This window comes from Ranitomeya variabilis, chromosome 5 (assembly GCF_051348905.1).
Source record: "Ranitomeya variabilis isolate aRanVar5 chromosome 5, aRanVar5.hap1, whole genome shotgun sequence".
In the NCBI taxonomy this organism is placed as follows: domain Eukaryota; kingdom Metazoa; phylum Chordata; class Amphibia; order Anura; family Dendrobatidae; genus Ranitomeya; species Ranitomeya variabilis.
The window spans coordinates 645,389,669-645,405,872 of record NC_135236.1 but is presented as its reverse complement, the minus strand read 5'-3'; the positions used below and the strand labels follow the sequence as shown (position 1 = coordinate 645,405,872).

General features: G+C 39.4%; 1 protein-coding gene across 1 annotated transcript in view; it reads left to right on the top strand.

Moving 5' to 3' along the window:
- PDGFRB (platelet derived growth factor receptor beta) overlaps window positions 1-16,204 on the top strand; it is a 127,445-nt gene that overhangs the window by 93,060 nt on the left and 18,181 nt on the right. Inside the window, exons 13-20 of the mRNA XM_077266313.1 lie at window positions 5,414-5,518; window positions 5,607-5,717; window positions 7,807-7,960; window positions 9,574-9,737; window positions 10,514-10,632; window positions 10,872-10,994; window positions 12,640-12,751; window positions 14,838-14,937. Of these exons, the coding sequence (XP_077122428.1) occupies window positions 5,414-5,518; window positions 5,607-5,717; window positions 7,807-7,960; window positions 9,574-9,737; window positions 10,514-10,632; window positions 10,872-10,994; window positions 12,640-12,751; window positions 14,838-14,937 (988 nt within the window). The remainder of the gene's footprint in view (window positions 1-5,413; window positions 5,519-5,606; window positions 5,718-7,806; window positions 7,961-9,573; window positions 9,738-10,513; window positions 10,633-10,871; window positions 10,995-12,639; window positions 12,752-14,837; window positions 14,938-16,204) is intronic.

Genomic DNA, 16,204 nt, shown 5'->3' with positions numbered 1-16,204 from the left:
ATATGTGTAAAGTATAATGTAATGGCATTAACAGACTCACTATGGTAATAGATAGATAGATAGATAGATAGATAGATAGATAGATAGATAGATAGATAATAGATAGATAGATAGATAGATAGATAGATAGATAGATGGATAGACAGATAAATAATAGATGATAGATAGATTATAGCTAGAGAATAGATACATATATTATAGATAGATTATAGATAGATAGATTGATAGATTATAGATAGATATTAGTAGATAGATAATAGATAGATAGATAAATAATAGATAGATAATAGCTAGATGAATAGATAATAGATTGATAGATAGATGATAGATAGATAGATAGATAGATAGATAGATAGATAGATAGATAGATAGATAGATAGATAGATAGCGAGCGAGCTCTGGCAAAAATTAAGAGACCACTGCAAGATGTTCAGTTTGCCTCTTTATAGATATATTTTTTAGTAAAATGTAAATTGTTCTTTTAATCTATAAACTTCTGACAACATGTCTCCGAATTTCCAAGCAATTTTGTTTTTTTTTTCTGACAAACAAAAATGGCCAAATTAAAAAAAACAGTGCTTTCAGACCTCAAATAATGCAAAGAAAACAAGTTCATAATCATTTAGAAACAACAATACCAATGTTTTAACTCAGGAAGAGTTCAGAAGTCAATATTTTGTGGAATAACCATGATTTTTAATCACAGCTTTCATGTGTCTTGGCATGCTTTCCACCAGTCTTTTACACTGCTTCTGGCGCAGAAAATTTAAGCAGTTCTTCTTTGTTTGATGGCTTGTGACTATCCATCATGATTACATTCCAGAGGTTTTCACTGGGGTTCAGGTCTGGAGATTGGGCTGCCCATGACAGGGATTGATGTGGTGGTCTCTTAATTTTTGCCAGAGCTGTGGATAGATAGATAGATAGATAGATAGATAGATAGATAGATAGATAGATAGATAGATAGATAGATAGATAGAAAATAGATAGATAGATAGATAGATAATAGATAGATAGATAGATAGATAATAAATAATAGATAGATAGTAGATAGATAGATAATAGATAGAAAATAGATAGACAGATATATAATAAATAATAGATAGATAATATATTGATATATAGATAGATAGATGATAGATAGATAGATAGATAGATAGATAGATAGATAGATAGATAGATAGAAAAACTGGAGGCAGCACACCAATTGAAAAATTCAGAATTATAATAGCACACTGTGATGACATTTTCCAAATAAAACCAAGAGATAGTCTGCTCACCTGAATATCGGCTATTCCACACCTGTTCCTGCACGGAAAAGTTGAGCACTCAGTCCACAGAAAAATCGATGAATCCAGCAGGAATGTAGTAAAACCACTACATTTATTTCTTCATTTTTTTTTTAAACAAGGAAAGGGTTGTATCCTATGGTGCACCACTTGTAAATAAGTTATAATTTCTTACAGCATTATGCACACATGGCAGCCTTCTTCCGATGCGTTTCGACTAACGTCTTAATCAAGGTGACACCATGATTAAGACGTTAGTCGAAACGTGGAATAGTTACAACTAGCGCACTCCAATGTGATGCAAAAATGGGGGTGTTTATTATACATACAGCAGTCACAAACGTTTCGCTCTGCAATGGACCTTCCTCAGTGGCTAAATATAGCGTGAATGGTATATATAGTAGAACCCCGGTAGGAATTAACTGATTTGTATCAAAATGTAAGTTTTACTGGAAAAATTGCACTGAAAACAGTTTTGATTGGTAGGTCAGTCCGGCTAGCGGGAGAGGAAGAGGCACGAGAGCCACGCAGTATCCATTTTTTGTTTTGGGTTTTCTGTATATAGTATATGGCGGAGCTTATATTTTGCTTGCTCCACTAGTCGGCTTACAGAGTGTGACCAGAGTGTCTCAGATGAGGAGATGGAGAAAAAAAATGTCTCCATCTTTTTCATTCTGTGAGGCTGCGAAAATCGAACTGTACTCAGATATTATCCGACTGCAGTCCGATACTCCACACGCACCCATAGTCTTGTATAGGAGCATGTGAGCCGAGTCTCTCTGCCAATTGCAGATCCGCACCGCCCCATAATATAACACTGTGCCGAGCACTATCTGGTAAAGCATAGGGTAGCTCTCGGCCATGTTATACGCTGGTGTGAGCCCTAAGACTCAGTGAACTCCCTAATAAGGTATTTGAAACTATTTCTCATAGCTTCTCTTTTATTCCCAGTCTTTGTGTATATTTGATTTCCACCTGTAGGTGTCAGTGTTCACTAAGCAACGATGATCTCCAATATTGTGCTGAGCTGCAGTTCTGCCAGTTTGCAATATACGGGGTGGGCCATGTATATGGATACACCTAAATAAAATGGGAATGGTTGGCGATATCAACTTCCTGTTTGTGGCACATTACTATATGGGAGGGGAAAACATTTCAAGATGGGTGGTCACCATGGCAGCCATTTTGAAGTTGGCCATTTTGGATCGAACTTTATTTTTTTCAATGGGAAGAGGGTCATGTGACACATCAAACTTATTGAGAATTTCACAAGAAAAACAATGGTGTGCTTAGTTTTATGCTTGGTTTTAACGTAACTTTATTCATGAGTTGTTTACAAGTTTATGACCACTTATAAAATGTGTTGAAAGTGCTGCCCACTGTGTTGGATTGTCAATGCAACCTTCTTCTCCCACTCTTCACACTGATAGCAACACCGCAGAAGAAACGCTAGCACAGGCTTCCAGTATCCATTGTTTCAGATGTTGCACATCTCATATCTTCACAGCATAGACAATTGCCTTCAGATGACCCCAAAGATAAAAGTCTAAGGGGGTCAGATCGGGAGACCTTGGTGGCCATTCAACTGTCCCACAACGACCAATCCACTTTCCAGGAAACTGTTCAGGTAGCAATGCTCGGAGTTGACACCCATAATGTGGTGGTCTATGCTGTGAAGATACGAGACGTGCAGCATCTGATATAACAAGTTAACATTCGCGGAGGAGCTCTGATCCACTCGCAGCTTTTAAAGGCACATGATGACTAACTAAATCTGCCATCATCTGCCGGGAAAGATGTATGTCATGTCATGAAGGGGTTAACCGCCTTGTCTTTTAACGTAGTCCACTACCCATGGGCCTTTTTTAGCCCTTATCTTTGGAGTTACACTACCCGCCACTACTTAAAGAAGTCCACTTGGGGGTTTGAGAGCCTTTTATGATATCCGCCATTAACCACATCCACCATCTTTGAGGACCCCTTCCCCCAGCCACACTACTGTGGCATAAAGATTGAAAAATCACAAAATGACAATTCATACAATATTGTCCCCATTTCCAGATCCAAATCCCACATCGAAAAGTGCCCAATAATAAAGGTGGGAGAGATGGGTGGGAGATTGCTTCCCTTTGGGCTCCCCCTCGAAAGGTCGTCACCTTATAAAATCCCTCCTCCTCCCACTTAGTCCGGCCTTCTTTGATGTCACCCCCTTTTCTTAACCCTTCCTGTACCTAATCCGCTTATTGACTTCATTTCCTGCCCCAAACCCAGGCATGTCGGCCTCCGTTTTATGGCAGGGCCCATTACGGCCTCACATTGTAAGCAGAGAAATTGGATAATGAAGCCCAGAAGATACAATATTTTTGAGTCCTCAAGAAGGTTGAGGGAGTGTAAAGTATAGGATAATTTAGATGTAAATGATAATACAGGGCGTAACTAGGTCATGAAGAATACCGACAAACCACCTTGCCTTGGCCAAGAGGTGGCAAACAGAACTTTTGAGAAAGCCTAGACTATGCTCTGTATAAGGACTATGTGGTAAGAGCTTGTGTGGGTGTGTGCCCGGTGTTTATGGCCTACAAAGATCCATCTACCCATATTCCAAAAGTCACAATAGGGCATATTCTCTAAAACTTGACTACATTTGTATGAATCTTGTTTTCTTCGATTTCCCTGTGATGGCCACCATTGCATTTCCATGTGCCGATCATTACCCCTTTATATGAACATATTGCGTTCAGCCTGAATGTCATCCTTTCCAACTTTAATGCTGCGAGCGTATACAATGGCATTTCATCGCTGTCATTACGCATCTACGCGTCCTGCCTGATGTATTGTAATAATTATATTGGACTGCATCTTTTCTTCATGCCCTCTGTTTGCTGGCAATGGTCCATTGCGCTCATTCATTAATTGCATTTTTATTCCTTTCAATAAATTTTTCTTATTATTTCGCAAAAAGGAAAACGCCCCGACAGTCAGTGAACTGTGTAAGGTCTCGTTTCAGCAAAATTTCCATAGAAAAGTGTAGGAAAAATTCAGCATTTTTCTTTAACAAGCTGAATACATGGAATAAATATAGGGCAATTACTCTTAAAAGTAGAGATATAAGTCCTTAATTATTTTTTGTATGTAATGTCTATTAATATTCCGTTCCGGTCTTCTGTGCCAGGTCTCTTATTTTCCGAAATTCTGATTGACATACAGGATCTACTGTTCTACTGTTCTGCCCATAAAAATGAAAGCCATGCCTGTCATGTCAGGGTGAGGAGACTTATAGGCCAGGCATGCTCCTCTGGGAAATGAAATAAGTAAATTGGAAGAGGACTAAAACTCTAGCGCCACCTATTGGAAGAAGCGATCCTAAAAGTCAATACCGTCTGCTTCCAATAGGTGGAGCTAGAGTTCTAGCCCTCTTCCTCTCTGAAGAGACAATTTGCACCTTTTGCACAGATGGTGAGTGTCCCACCACTGGGACCTGGAACTTGAAGCCCCGACAGAGAATTTTAATCCTTGTCACAAGATGTCACCATTCATTCTCTTTGGGTCACCAAATCCCAACTGTTTAACAAGTTGTCTCATATCCTGTGGATAAGTATTAACTTGTTTTCACCCCCATGACCCACTTAATAACCCTCGGCCCAGCCCGTCTAATGTATGTAACGATGTTCTGACTCTTCCCTCGCCACCCCATCTTAGATATTAGTAATGGAAGGATTAGGCATGTTGAATTTAACATGCCTAACCCTTTGTTCCCACAGGAGATAGGCTGGCTCCCTCTAGTGGTGGCTGCATCCAGCTGATACTACATAATTGATCAAGTCAGAAAAATAGTTTTATAAAGAAATCTTACAAAAAAAAATAATAATCAGAATTTTGGGAATAAAATTGAATGGTTGATGTTAACTTTGTCAGTGTGAAGTAGGACCCATTCCGAGCGCTCTGTGATTTCTGTGTACACCCCTGGCGAAGAATCCAGTGACGGCAGAGTTCTCATTTTGCTATAAATACTCGTTAGTCTGGAACTGGTTAAGCCCAAAACACAACTATACAGACATTTATACAAGAAGTGTTATCATAAAATATGTAGTTGTCATAATAATTCAGTTTCTTTTTATTTCCAGGCCGAACACTTGGCTCTGGAGCATTTGGCAGAGTTGTAGAAGCTACAGCTCACGGATTAGGACACGCTCAGTCAACCACAAAAGTAGCTGTAAAAATGCTGAAATGTGAGTGTTATAACATTTTATGGCTGGGATTATAGATTTTTAGAAAATTATTTAAACATTTTTTTTGTATATTCCATTTTTCTCGCAGCCACTGCTCGGAGCAGTGAGAAACAGGCACTAATGTCAGAACTGAAGATTATGAGCCATCTGGGACCGCACTTAAATATTGTCAATTTGTTGGCTGCTTGCACCAAAGCAGGTAAATCTAGGTTTGCATTGTTGAAATGTCAGCTGATAAAAGAAAATATCATTATCAATAAATTCCTAAACGCTTTTACTTAGCAAAAAGTACTAGTTTTATGTAGGGAGGTAATCCCTATAGTAGATTAAAATGGAAGCCATCTTGTTACACTGATAGAAACCTATCCGACTATGTTAGTAGAACAGGAGCCTGTGAGTAGGAAGCTCCCGCCCATTCTTCATGGGTAGGGGGATATGCTAAAGAGGGGATATTCTGATCTAATACTTGACTTACCAGTGGGGTTGAGATAAGAAGAAGCTTTCAAGTTCAACACTTCTGTCCACCTCTTATCTAATACTGGAGGTACCAAAAGTGCAGAGGTGAGAAGAGGCTGCTCACACTGCTGTCCTCTCTGTCTATATGATCTAATTGTGGAGATACCAGGGGTGCTGAGGTAAGAAGAGGCTGCTCACACTGCTGTCCACCCTGTCTATATGATGTAATACTGGAGATACCAGGAGTGCTGAGGTAAGAAGAGGCTGCTCACACTGCTGTCCTCTCTGTCTATGTGATCTAATTGTGGAGATACCTGGGTTGCTGAAATAAGAAGAGACTGCTCACACTGCTCTCCATCCTGTCTGTCTGATCTTATACTGGAAGTACCAGGGGTGCTGAGGAAAGAGGCTGTTCACACTTCTATCCACCTCTGTTCTAATACTGGAGATGCCAGGAGTGCTGACGTAAGAAGAGACTGTTCAGACTGCTGTCCACCCTGTCTATCTGATCTAATTCTGGATTTACCGGGGTTACTGAAGTAAGAAGAGGTGGCTCACACTACTATCAACTCTGTCTATCTGATCTAATTCTGGAGATACCACGGATGCTGAGGTAAGAAGATGCTGCTTACACTACTGTCCACCTTGCCTATCTGATCTAATACTAGGGATACTAGGGCTGGTGAGGTAAGTAGAGACTGTTCACACTGCTGTCCACCATGTCTCTCTAATTTAATTCTGGAGATACCAGGGGTGTTGAGGTAAAAGGGGGCCATTCACACTGCTGTCCACCTTGTCTATCTGATCCAATACTGGAAATACCAGTGTTGCTGATGTAAGAAGAGGCTGCTCACACCGTGGCTCATCCTGTCTGTCAGATCTAATTCTACTGTCTATCCTGTCTGACCTATTTCTGGAGATACCAAGGTTGCTGAGGTAAGAAGAGGCTGTTAACACTGCTGTCCACCCTGTTTGTCTGATCTAATTCTGGAGATACCAGTGGTGCTGAGGTAAGAAGGAGCTGCTCACACTGCTGTCCACCTTGTCTATCTGATCCAATACTGGAAATACCAGTGTTGCTGATGTAAGAAGGAGCTGCTCACACTGCTGTCCACCCTGTCTATCTGATCTAATTCTGGAGATACCAGTGGTGCTGAGGTAAGAAGGAGCTGCTCACACTGCTGTCCACCTTGTCTATCTGACCCATTTCTGGAGATACCAAGGGTGCTGAGGTAAGAAGGGGCTGCTCATACTGCTGTCTACCCTGTCTTCCAATAACTACTGTGACCTGGGGATATTTTATGCCATTCGCTGTCAAGCTATCTCAAGGTCAACAGTTTCCTACTGCACACGTTCAAAGGTTCCTGTCCTATTAACAGTCTATGACTGGTTTCAACTAGATGTAACAAGATGGCAGCCATTTTAGAGTACTTATTCTTTTGACAAAAAATTTGTGATTTGCTAAGTAAAAGTAATTAAGAATATATTTGAAGTTACAGTTCTGTTATTTTTCTTTTTTTCTTCCATTCATGGAGAACTCTTTCAATATTGCCATACATAACTAATAGGTGTCAGGCAAACAATCTTTCGGCTGACAGCTATTCCTAATAAGCTCCCTGATATGAACGCTCAGTAAGGCTTCATAACACATAGTGAGCTGGGGTGTCCTTTTCTGTGCTGTGTTTCCGGCACCCTGAACCAAAATGAGGACATAAAATATATACTATTTTGTGTCCAGACTACATTTATTCGGACAAAACAACTTCATCATTTAAAAATAAAAACACTCAACTATATTGTCCAGATTATAACTTTTACATTTTTTTTATTAGGGCCTATATATATAGTTACAGAATATTGCCGATACGGAGATCTTGTGGATTATCTACATAAAAACAAGCATACCTTTCTCCAATACTATGCTGAAAAGAGCCGGAAGGAAAGCGACGTCTACAGTAATGCCTCCACGGGGCAAAGGTTATCAAGGTAGAACCTATGTTCGTAAACTGTACAAATTGGCTTTGACCCTGGAAAACTTCGCATGTGTGAAATGAATGGAAGAGTAGTGGACACATTTTGAGTTTTCCATTTGTAACATATCTCTTAGTTGCTAACTAACCCTGGATTTCCCAGTACTACTGGGCCAGAAAGGGTTAGTGTTTATGTATATCCTGTCCACAAGTAGGTGTTCTTGGACAGTTTTGGGCATTCCAAGTGGTTGGGGGCTTGACTTAAAGACGCACTTCTATCAATGTTTTTATCCTCTTAATATATTGCAGTCATCATATCATATTGCACTGTGTACTTACAATTGCTCATTTTGCCCTTCTACCGAGCTAATTCTTCTCTTTTCTCTGCTCTATGTAGAAACAGGAAGTCTCTTTCCCCTGCATTTATCATTCACCTCTTCAACTCCTGACCCAGCTGCTCTGATTCCCCCTCTGTCAGGGACTTTTGCAGAGACTTATGACTCATACAGGAAAAATTGACCTCCTGTTTCTACACAGAGATTAGAAGGATTCAGCTAGTCAGTTTTTAATCATATGATGTCATAGACCTGGACAAAAAGAAGAATCAGCTGGGTAGAAAGGAAAAATGAGCAACCCTAAGTACACAGTGCTGTATAATATGATGACTGCAATATATTAAGGGGATAAAAACTTTAATGGGAGGAGGAGGAGGAGGAGTGCTTCATTAAACATCCCGATTTGTTAGTTCTAGGAAAAAAATTACCGTATGGCCTAACCAGTTCAGAACAATGTTTACATTTTTGTGGTTATACAAAAATAGTATTAAAATGTTTATTAGATTATATATCAAGTTCTTAGAATATTAACCTTCTTTGGACCAAATAAAAATGAGAACACTAGGAAAAAATAATATAATGCCTCATAGTCAATAAATTACACCATTAGACCTTCCCCATCAAAGGCAGACAACTCCTAAGACCAGCCATAAATCATTTTAACCATGAACATCTACGATCAGCTTGTCTGAAAGTGTCTCATACAGATGCACCAGATCATATTTTTCTGCAAATTTTGTGAAGGACTACAATTTCTCACAATCCAAAGACAATACATTAATCGACCATGTTGTCAAAAACCTTGAGAGGGTGCAATTCACTTCACAGCCGGAGGCTGGAACACATATATGTACATATACCATATCCGTCTACAGTTGTCGTCTTCTTCCATTCATTTCAGGATATAGTGTCACACTATGTCAGAGTGAAGGTAAGGAGAGATAATCAGCTGGGACATATATTTGGTGCAGTTCATTTTTAATGGAAACAAAGAGCTTGAGTAGCAAAAATAATCACCTTTCTGGATCCTTGTTTCCACCCATGAAAGTCCAAATCTAAAGCTTAGACTTGTGTCGGCCGACCGGCCAATATCGACAGGTTCATCTGACAGTCTAATGTGTATGTGGGTGCCAGCCGACTGATGGTCAGGAGCGATGTCAATGCCACATGTCGAATTGCGGACTGCCAATTGCATTGTTCTTCCTGAGATAAGCCACCAGCCGACGTGTCAACCACATCCAAGCTAACTTTCTTCCTACTCTCAGTATTCTGATCTCTCATCTTTTCTTTTCAGTCACATCTCAGTTTCAGTAGAAAGTGATGGTGGTTACATGGACATGAGCAAAGACGACATTTACTATGTGCCAATGCTTGACCTTAAGGATGAAATCAAATATGCTGAGATAGAACCTTGCAACTATGGAACCACCTATGAACTAGAACATTACTCCAATTCTGGTCAGTATCACATTAAGGACAACAATCAATTAAGGACAACAATCTGTTTTTTCCAAGACTAGCACCGCTCTGTCTATTGACATTGTCTGCTATTCGGTGAAAGAATGGGGCTGAGTTGGTGCTGCTTTTGAAAAAACAGATTGTAGATGATAAAATGTTAGACTGGCCATGTACATTAGAAAGCTATGAACTGAACAAGCCTCATAACCCCTTATACACCTGCTCATTCTGTCGACAGGAAATTAAGCCGCTGCCAGACCTCTGGTGGCAGCAGATTAACCTGACAGCAAAAAGAAAGAACATTTGAATTCAACTTGCCTGCCTTTCTTTGCCTTAACATTATCTCTTTGGAGAGGGTTTGGAAGGTCCAATAATCTGGTCCCACTGGTGGGTTCGGCCATCATTCATGAATGCGTATTTCCAGACTCAGTCTTTTCTTTTAAGTAATAATTAATTTAAGGAGCTGCTTCTGCTTCACAACCCCTTTTTGAATTTCTGGTTCATATACTACTTGATTCGCCCAGGATCAATTAAACAAAAAAACCAATAATCCCATTACCAGCAGGGTAAACTATGGCCAGACATACATTTCAAAGACACATGTTACAGATTCTGGGCTTGGCCTTCTAGAAAAAGATTTATTTTATTCCTCTGCAATTTGGCTAATAGAGGAGAATCCCAAGCAGACAAGCAGGGCATTTTGAAAGGATTATTCTTCAAGATATGTCATGTTTATAGCCCAAGTAACATTTATTTTCTAATTTCTAATTCCAAAGCTCCAGAAAGAACAAGCTATTCTACTGTAATCAATGAATCACCGGTCCTCAGCTTTACTGATTTAATTGGATTCAGCTACCAAGTTGCAAATGGAATGGACTTTCTTGCATCTAAAAATGTAAGTCAATCGAAAAAATATTTTACAATGTTGCAGTGAATTAGTTCATTGCCATCTTGGACTTTGATCACATATCAGTAGGGTATGACATGAAAGCCCGATAGATGCGGGTTCTACCTCTGGTATTTGCAACTATCTCAAAAGCGAAACCCATCTGGCACCACTTGGACTGGAGACATATCCACCCGTGTTTGCTAGGTCTGTTTGCTTATCGAGTTCTAATATGTCTTAATCCACAGTGTGTTCACCGAGATTTGGCCGCAAGGAACGTATTGATCTGTGAGGGAAAACTAGTGAAAATTTGTGACTTTGGGTTAGCCAGAGACATCGTGAGGGACTCCAACTACATATCCAAAGGCAACGTAAGTAGTTGTTAAATCAAAATAGTTGTTAAATCATTCATAACTTCTTTATTAAGAAACACCATAACACAGCATTGAAATTTAAATCTCGTTTTCTCCCTCACATGTTCGAAAACCCATGAGTCATGACTACTCCTTCTACTAAACATGACCAAAAATACTAAGGCTCCACAAGACAGAGGGAATTTGGGGTTGTGACTTATCAGCCATGTCTTTAAACGGTGATCTGAAGTTTATATTTTTTAGAAGAGTTTCACTTTTTAAGAGCATCTTTCACAAACCCCGATTTGTCTATTTTAATAAATAATTGTATTCTTCATGAAATTACAATATTAAAATATATTTTTCTCACTTCTCAGTATTGTGCCATTCCTGTTATTCTTCACTGAAACTTGTGAATATTTTGCCAACTTTGTTGCCCCTTGGGGGCGTGAATCTACACAGACTGAATCTTTGTTGGTGGACCTCTTTATCAAGCAGAATAGGACTACCTAGCTGACAATTTATTCCAAAATATTTCCGAGAATATAAGGGGAATGGTAAAAAAGGATGATTCAGAATTTCTTTATGTGGAACTCAAGCATTTACGAAAAGTATTACTTGATAGCCAATCAAAAATGTCTGGTTCTGCCAGACATAGAAGGAGGTTCCAAACTTCTAACCATCTCAATGATGTCCATCCTTAGAAGGGTTGTCTTTATGAGATAACCAGTCAAAAATGTATTTTTGCCTCGTATTTATCCCGTAATGAATGGCCATTGATCTTTGGCCTTGAGATCAGAATAATCCGAAGTAGACAGTTTACCTAATTGAAAAGACTTCAATATTAATTAGATTTTCCAAAAAATAAATGGCAATGGAAATCTCTCTAATTAAAACCTAAACATACATTTTTTGCCAAGTATTTGGCATAAAATTTAGTTGGTTAATTAATGTTGGCCCCTAGATATAAAATATATTTTATATAAATCATTTAATTAGGTCTATTATCTCTACTAATATTTAGTGTTAAAATTCTAAACCAAATCCTAAAATATATGGTCCTGGAAGCAGGTGATTACTTCTTCACAGAATAATAGAAGGATACTATTTTCTTAATGAGATACATCATTTTCTTTAAACTTTGATTCTATAGATCTTGTCTTATATATTGCATTCTACTTTGCCTCCCACATGTATGAAACTTTCCTAAGCAGAAGTATATGGCACCAATTGTGCAATAAAGTTTAAAATAAAAGCTTCCGAGTTTCATTGCAACATAGAAACACAAGTTAGTCCCATCATCACAAGCCAATCTGATGGTCTCCTGAACCACATTGATCAACCTTATGTTGAGTTTTGGAACAGGAGACCTGCAGGCAATCCTGGCATCACTGTCCATACTTAGATTGTGAATGTTGGACTTGTAACACCGGCCTTAGAATGAAAACCATGCATAGATTCTCATGCTTCATATCAAACACGACATCTTGTTTTATTTAAAACTATGCAACTTTTATACACATCTATTATCCAATATATTTACTTTAGAACCAACGAGAAACTTTCGCCCTGACCGAACTTCTGTTTTGCGATATCTATCATGTGTAAATTATGACCTATAATTAGGTTTAAGAATTACTCAAATCTTTTTCATTCATTGCAGACTTTCCTTCCTCTGAAGTGGATGGCACCTGAAAGCATTTTTAACAATCTGTACACAACTCTCAGCGATGTCTGGTCCTTTGGAATCCTTCTCTGGGAAATATTCACATTGGGTATGAGAAATGTTGATCACGAATTAGGGTTAATGTCAAAATGCCTGGGTTAGGGCACGAATGTGATATAGTTAAATGATAGTCACAGTAACACTTTTTACTCATAGTGCGAACAAAAGGAGCCTGAACCTTAACGGGGTATTCTCAAATTAGAAAGTTATCAAAATATTGGGATAGAGGATAACTTCCTGATCACTGGTGGTCTGATCTCTGTAACCCTCACTGATCCTGAGGAAGAGCCCCATGTGATTGAAGTGGTGGTCGATGATGCCCACCTCCTCACTATCCATTCTTAATGGGACTACTGGAGATAGTCAAGTGCAGTGCTTGGTTGGTCTTTGGCATTCCTATAAGAATGAATGATGTGTAATTGCACTTGATCGACCAATGCTCCATTAACCCAGGGCTCTTCAAAGCCCCTATTCTTGGGATTGGTGGGTGTTCCAGAGGATGGATCCCTAGCAATCAGGAAATTGTCACCTTTCCATGAATAAGGGATAACTTCAAACTCAATTAACCATTAATTGCATACTTAGCTAACAATTGTGTCACGATTTCACCACTCATGGTCTCCTAAGGACGCTGTGAGTGACAGCTCAGCCACCCTATAAGATCAGGGGTGTGCTGGGCTGTCAGTATTGTGAGTGACAGCCTAGTAGCCCAATCAGAAGCAGGGGCGTGATGGGCCGTCAGTATTGTGAGTGACAGCTCAGCTGCCCAATATGGTGAGGTCTGCGAGGTTTCCTCCAAGGGTCACCCATTCAGAATGATTACCTGGCTATTTAGCTGGCTGGCCATGGTCAGACCATTGCCAACCGTAGCCTTGCTTCGTGGTGAGTTTGCTCTGTGCTCAATGTTCTGATCTTTGTTGCCTGACCCCAGACTTTGCCTTTGACTATTCTTTTGTCATATCCCTTTTGTCTTTGGCGTAGTCTCCTGGCATTTGACTTCTGACTCCTTAGCTAAATAGCCAGGTTATCACCCTAAACTGGTGACACCTGGAGGAGCCCTCGCCAGATTGGGCAATTGAGCTGTCACTCACAGCGTCCTTAGGACACAGTGATTGGTGGAATCTTGACAAATTGTTCATTGAAACACTAATAAAAACATTCTCGAAATACTGCTGTTCTGGATTTCCATTGGTTTCAAAGTAAGACCAACAAACCTAGATGGATGTCCTTGACTTCAAAGTGATTATGTAGACATATACTCCCACCAGATCTTACTTCAGGCAAGGAAAGTCTCAAATGCACGCTGAATGGGACAGTTCCGGAGTCAACCATCTGACACCCTGCAAGTATTATGCAAGGATCAGAATTTGACCTGTGCATGATGCTTGTCTGAAGGTTGCCTCTGTAACTGACCCACCAGATTGGGCAGGAGGATATATCCGAACACCTTTTTTTTACGTTCAGCTAGCTAGGACATGTTTTCAAACGAACTGCTTTCATGGCACTATTGTAGATGATCTGGGAATCTATAACACTAGTGTTCATACATCATTAGCTCACCTATAAGTATGAACCCTGAGGCATGAAAGAATTTGTATCCAACAGTCTCCTGCTGTTTGGACCTCCAGCAATCAGCTCTGATCTATGGAATAACTAGAAAGTGTTTAATATCTCACCAGTGCCCCGCACAGTAAAAATTGTGTATTACACAGCTGTAACTGACAGCAATGAGCTCAAAAGTAGGCACACCACATAAGTAGACCATATAGCTTCAGAGCAAAGCTCTGGTGGGTTTCTCCCTTTTCCAATTGGGTAATAAGAAACTGCAGGATTTTCCTTCCCAGAGAAATTACACTTTTAGCACAAGAAGTAATGAAGGCTTGGACTTTCTCTTCTTAAGATATCAGTCAATGGTTCGAAATGAATGGATGTTTCAATAAGGTGTGGGAAAAGATTTTTTACCCAAGTAACCTATAGCATAGTTACATGTTCACTGTGATTTCCTCCTATACAATCTCCTTATTCCATTTGGTTGTTAATCTTCCACAATTTCCATTTAAAACATAATATACATCTATGATAAATTTATGTGAAAGTGTACATACATATCATACAAATGTTATCCATCCCGATAGGTGGCACACCATACCCGGAATTGGCAATGAATGAACAGTTCTACAATGCCATAAAGCGAGGCTATCGGATGTCAAAACCATCGTACGCCTCAGAAGAAGTGTAAGTTACAACAGATTTAGTTTACAGTTATTTTAATAATTTTTTACATAAAAAAACCAAACAATAAAAACTGCTTTGAAAAAGCAAACAAATACAAAGGTATCATACATCGAAAACGACGACCAGCACTGGGGTCCTGAGATTGAATCCATCCAGCCAAGTCTGTTTGTTCTCATGTGGTTGGGTAGGATTTCTACAGTACATATAATATTGTTTATTCTTACATGCTAAAACCATGCTGATAAATTAATTGGCTTCCTATGAAATTAACCCTTAAAGTGACCCTCCATCCTGTCCTTCACCAGTCACTATACATTTTGCATGCATATTCACTATACCGGCTGACCTCCCATCTTCTCTCATTGCCTCTTCCTCTGCTCCTGGCATTGGGGCCATTTTTAATCCAGCACGGTCGCTGCCGAAATGTAAGTCTAAACCACACCTCTCCTGCCTTACATGTGCTAAGGATTGGACATAAGCTGCTGATGTGAACTTAAAGGGAACCTGTCAGGTCTCCCATGTCTTCCAACCAAGCAGCATTAACATATATATGACTAAATTCCCTGCCTAATCATAACTGTACAATTCTATTCACTGAAATCTATGTTTAAAGAAAGTAGTTTTAACTTCCGCTTTTCGAATGTTAATTAGGACTTTGACTAGTCAATGGGGTGTTACTTTCCCAGTCTAGTCAGCCCTCTTTCCATGGTATCACTCCCCTGTGGTTGTGATAATACATTTGCATGAGCTGGCCTTGAAAAGGGGAGGATTTCAGTGAATAGCATTATACAGGGTTGGCTAGGCAGGGAATTTCATCATTTATACAGTGGGGAAAATAAGTATGGTATTTTATTTTTTGGAAGTTTTCTCACCTGCAAAGAATGGAGAGGTCTGTAATTTTTATTGTAGGTACACTACAACTGTGAGAGACAGAATCTTTAAAAAATCCAGAAAATCACATTGTATGATTTTTGCATAATTAATTTGCATTTCATTGCATGAAATAAGTATTTGCTACAATAGAAAAACAGAACTTAATATTTGGTACAGAAATCTTTGTTTGCAATGACAGAGGTCAGGCATTTCCTGTAGTTTTTGACTAAGTTTGCACACACTATAGCAGGGATTTTGGCCCACTCCTCCATACAGATCTTCTCCAGATCTTTCAGATTTCAAGGATATCACTGGACAACATTGAATTTCAGCTCCCTCCAAAGATTTTCTATTGGGTTCAGGTCTGGAAACGGGCAAGGTCACTCCAGGACCT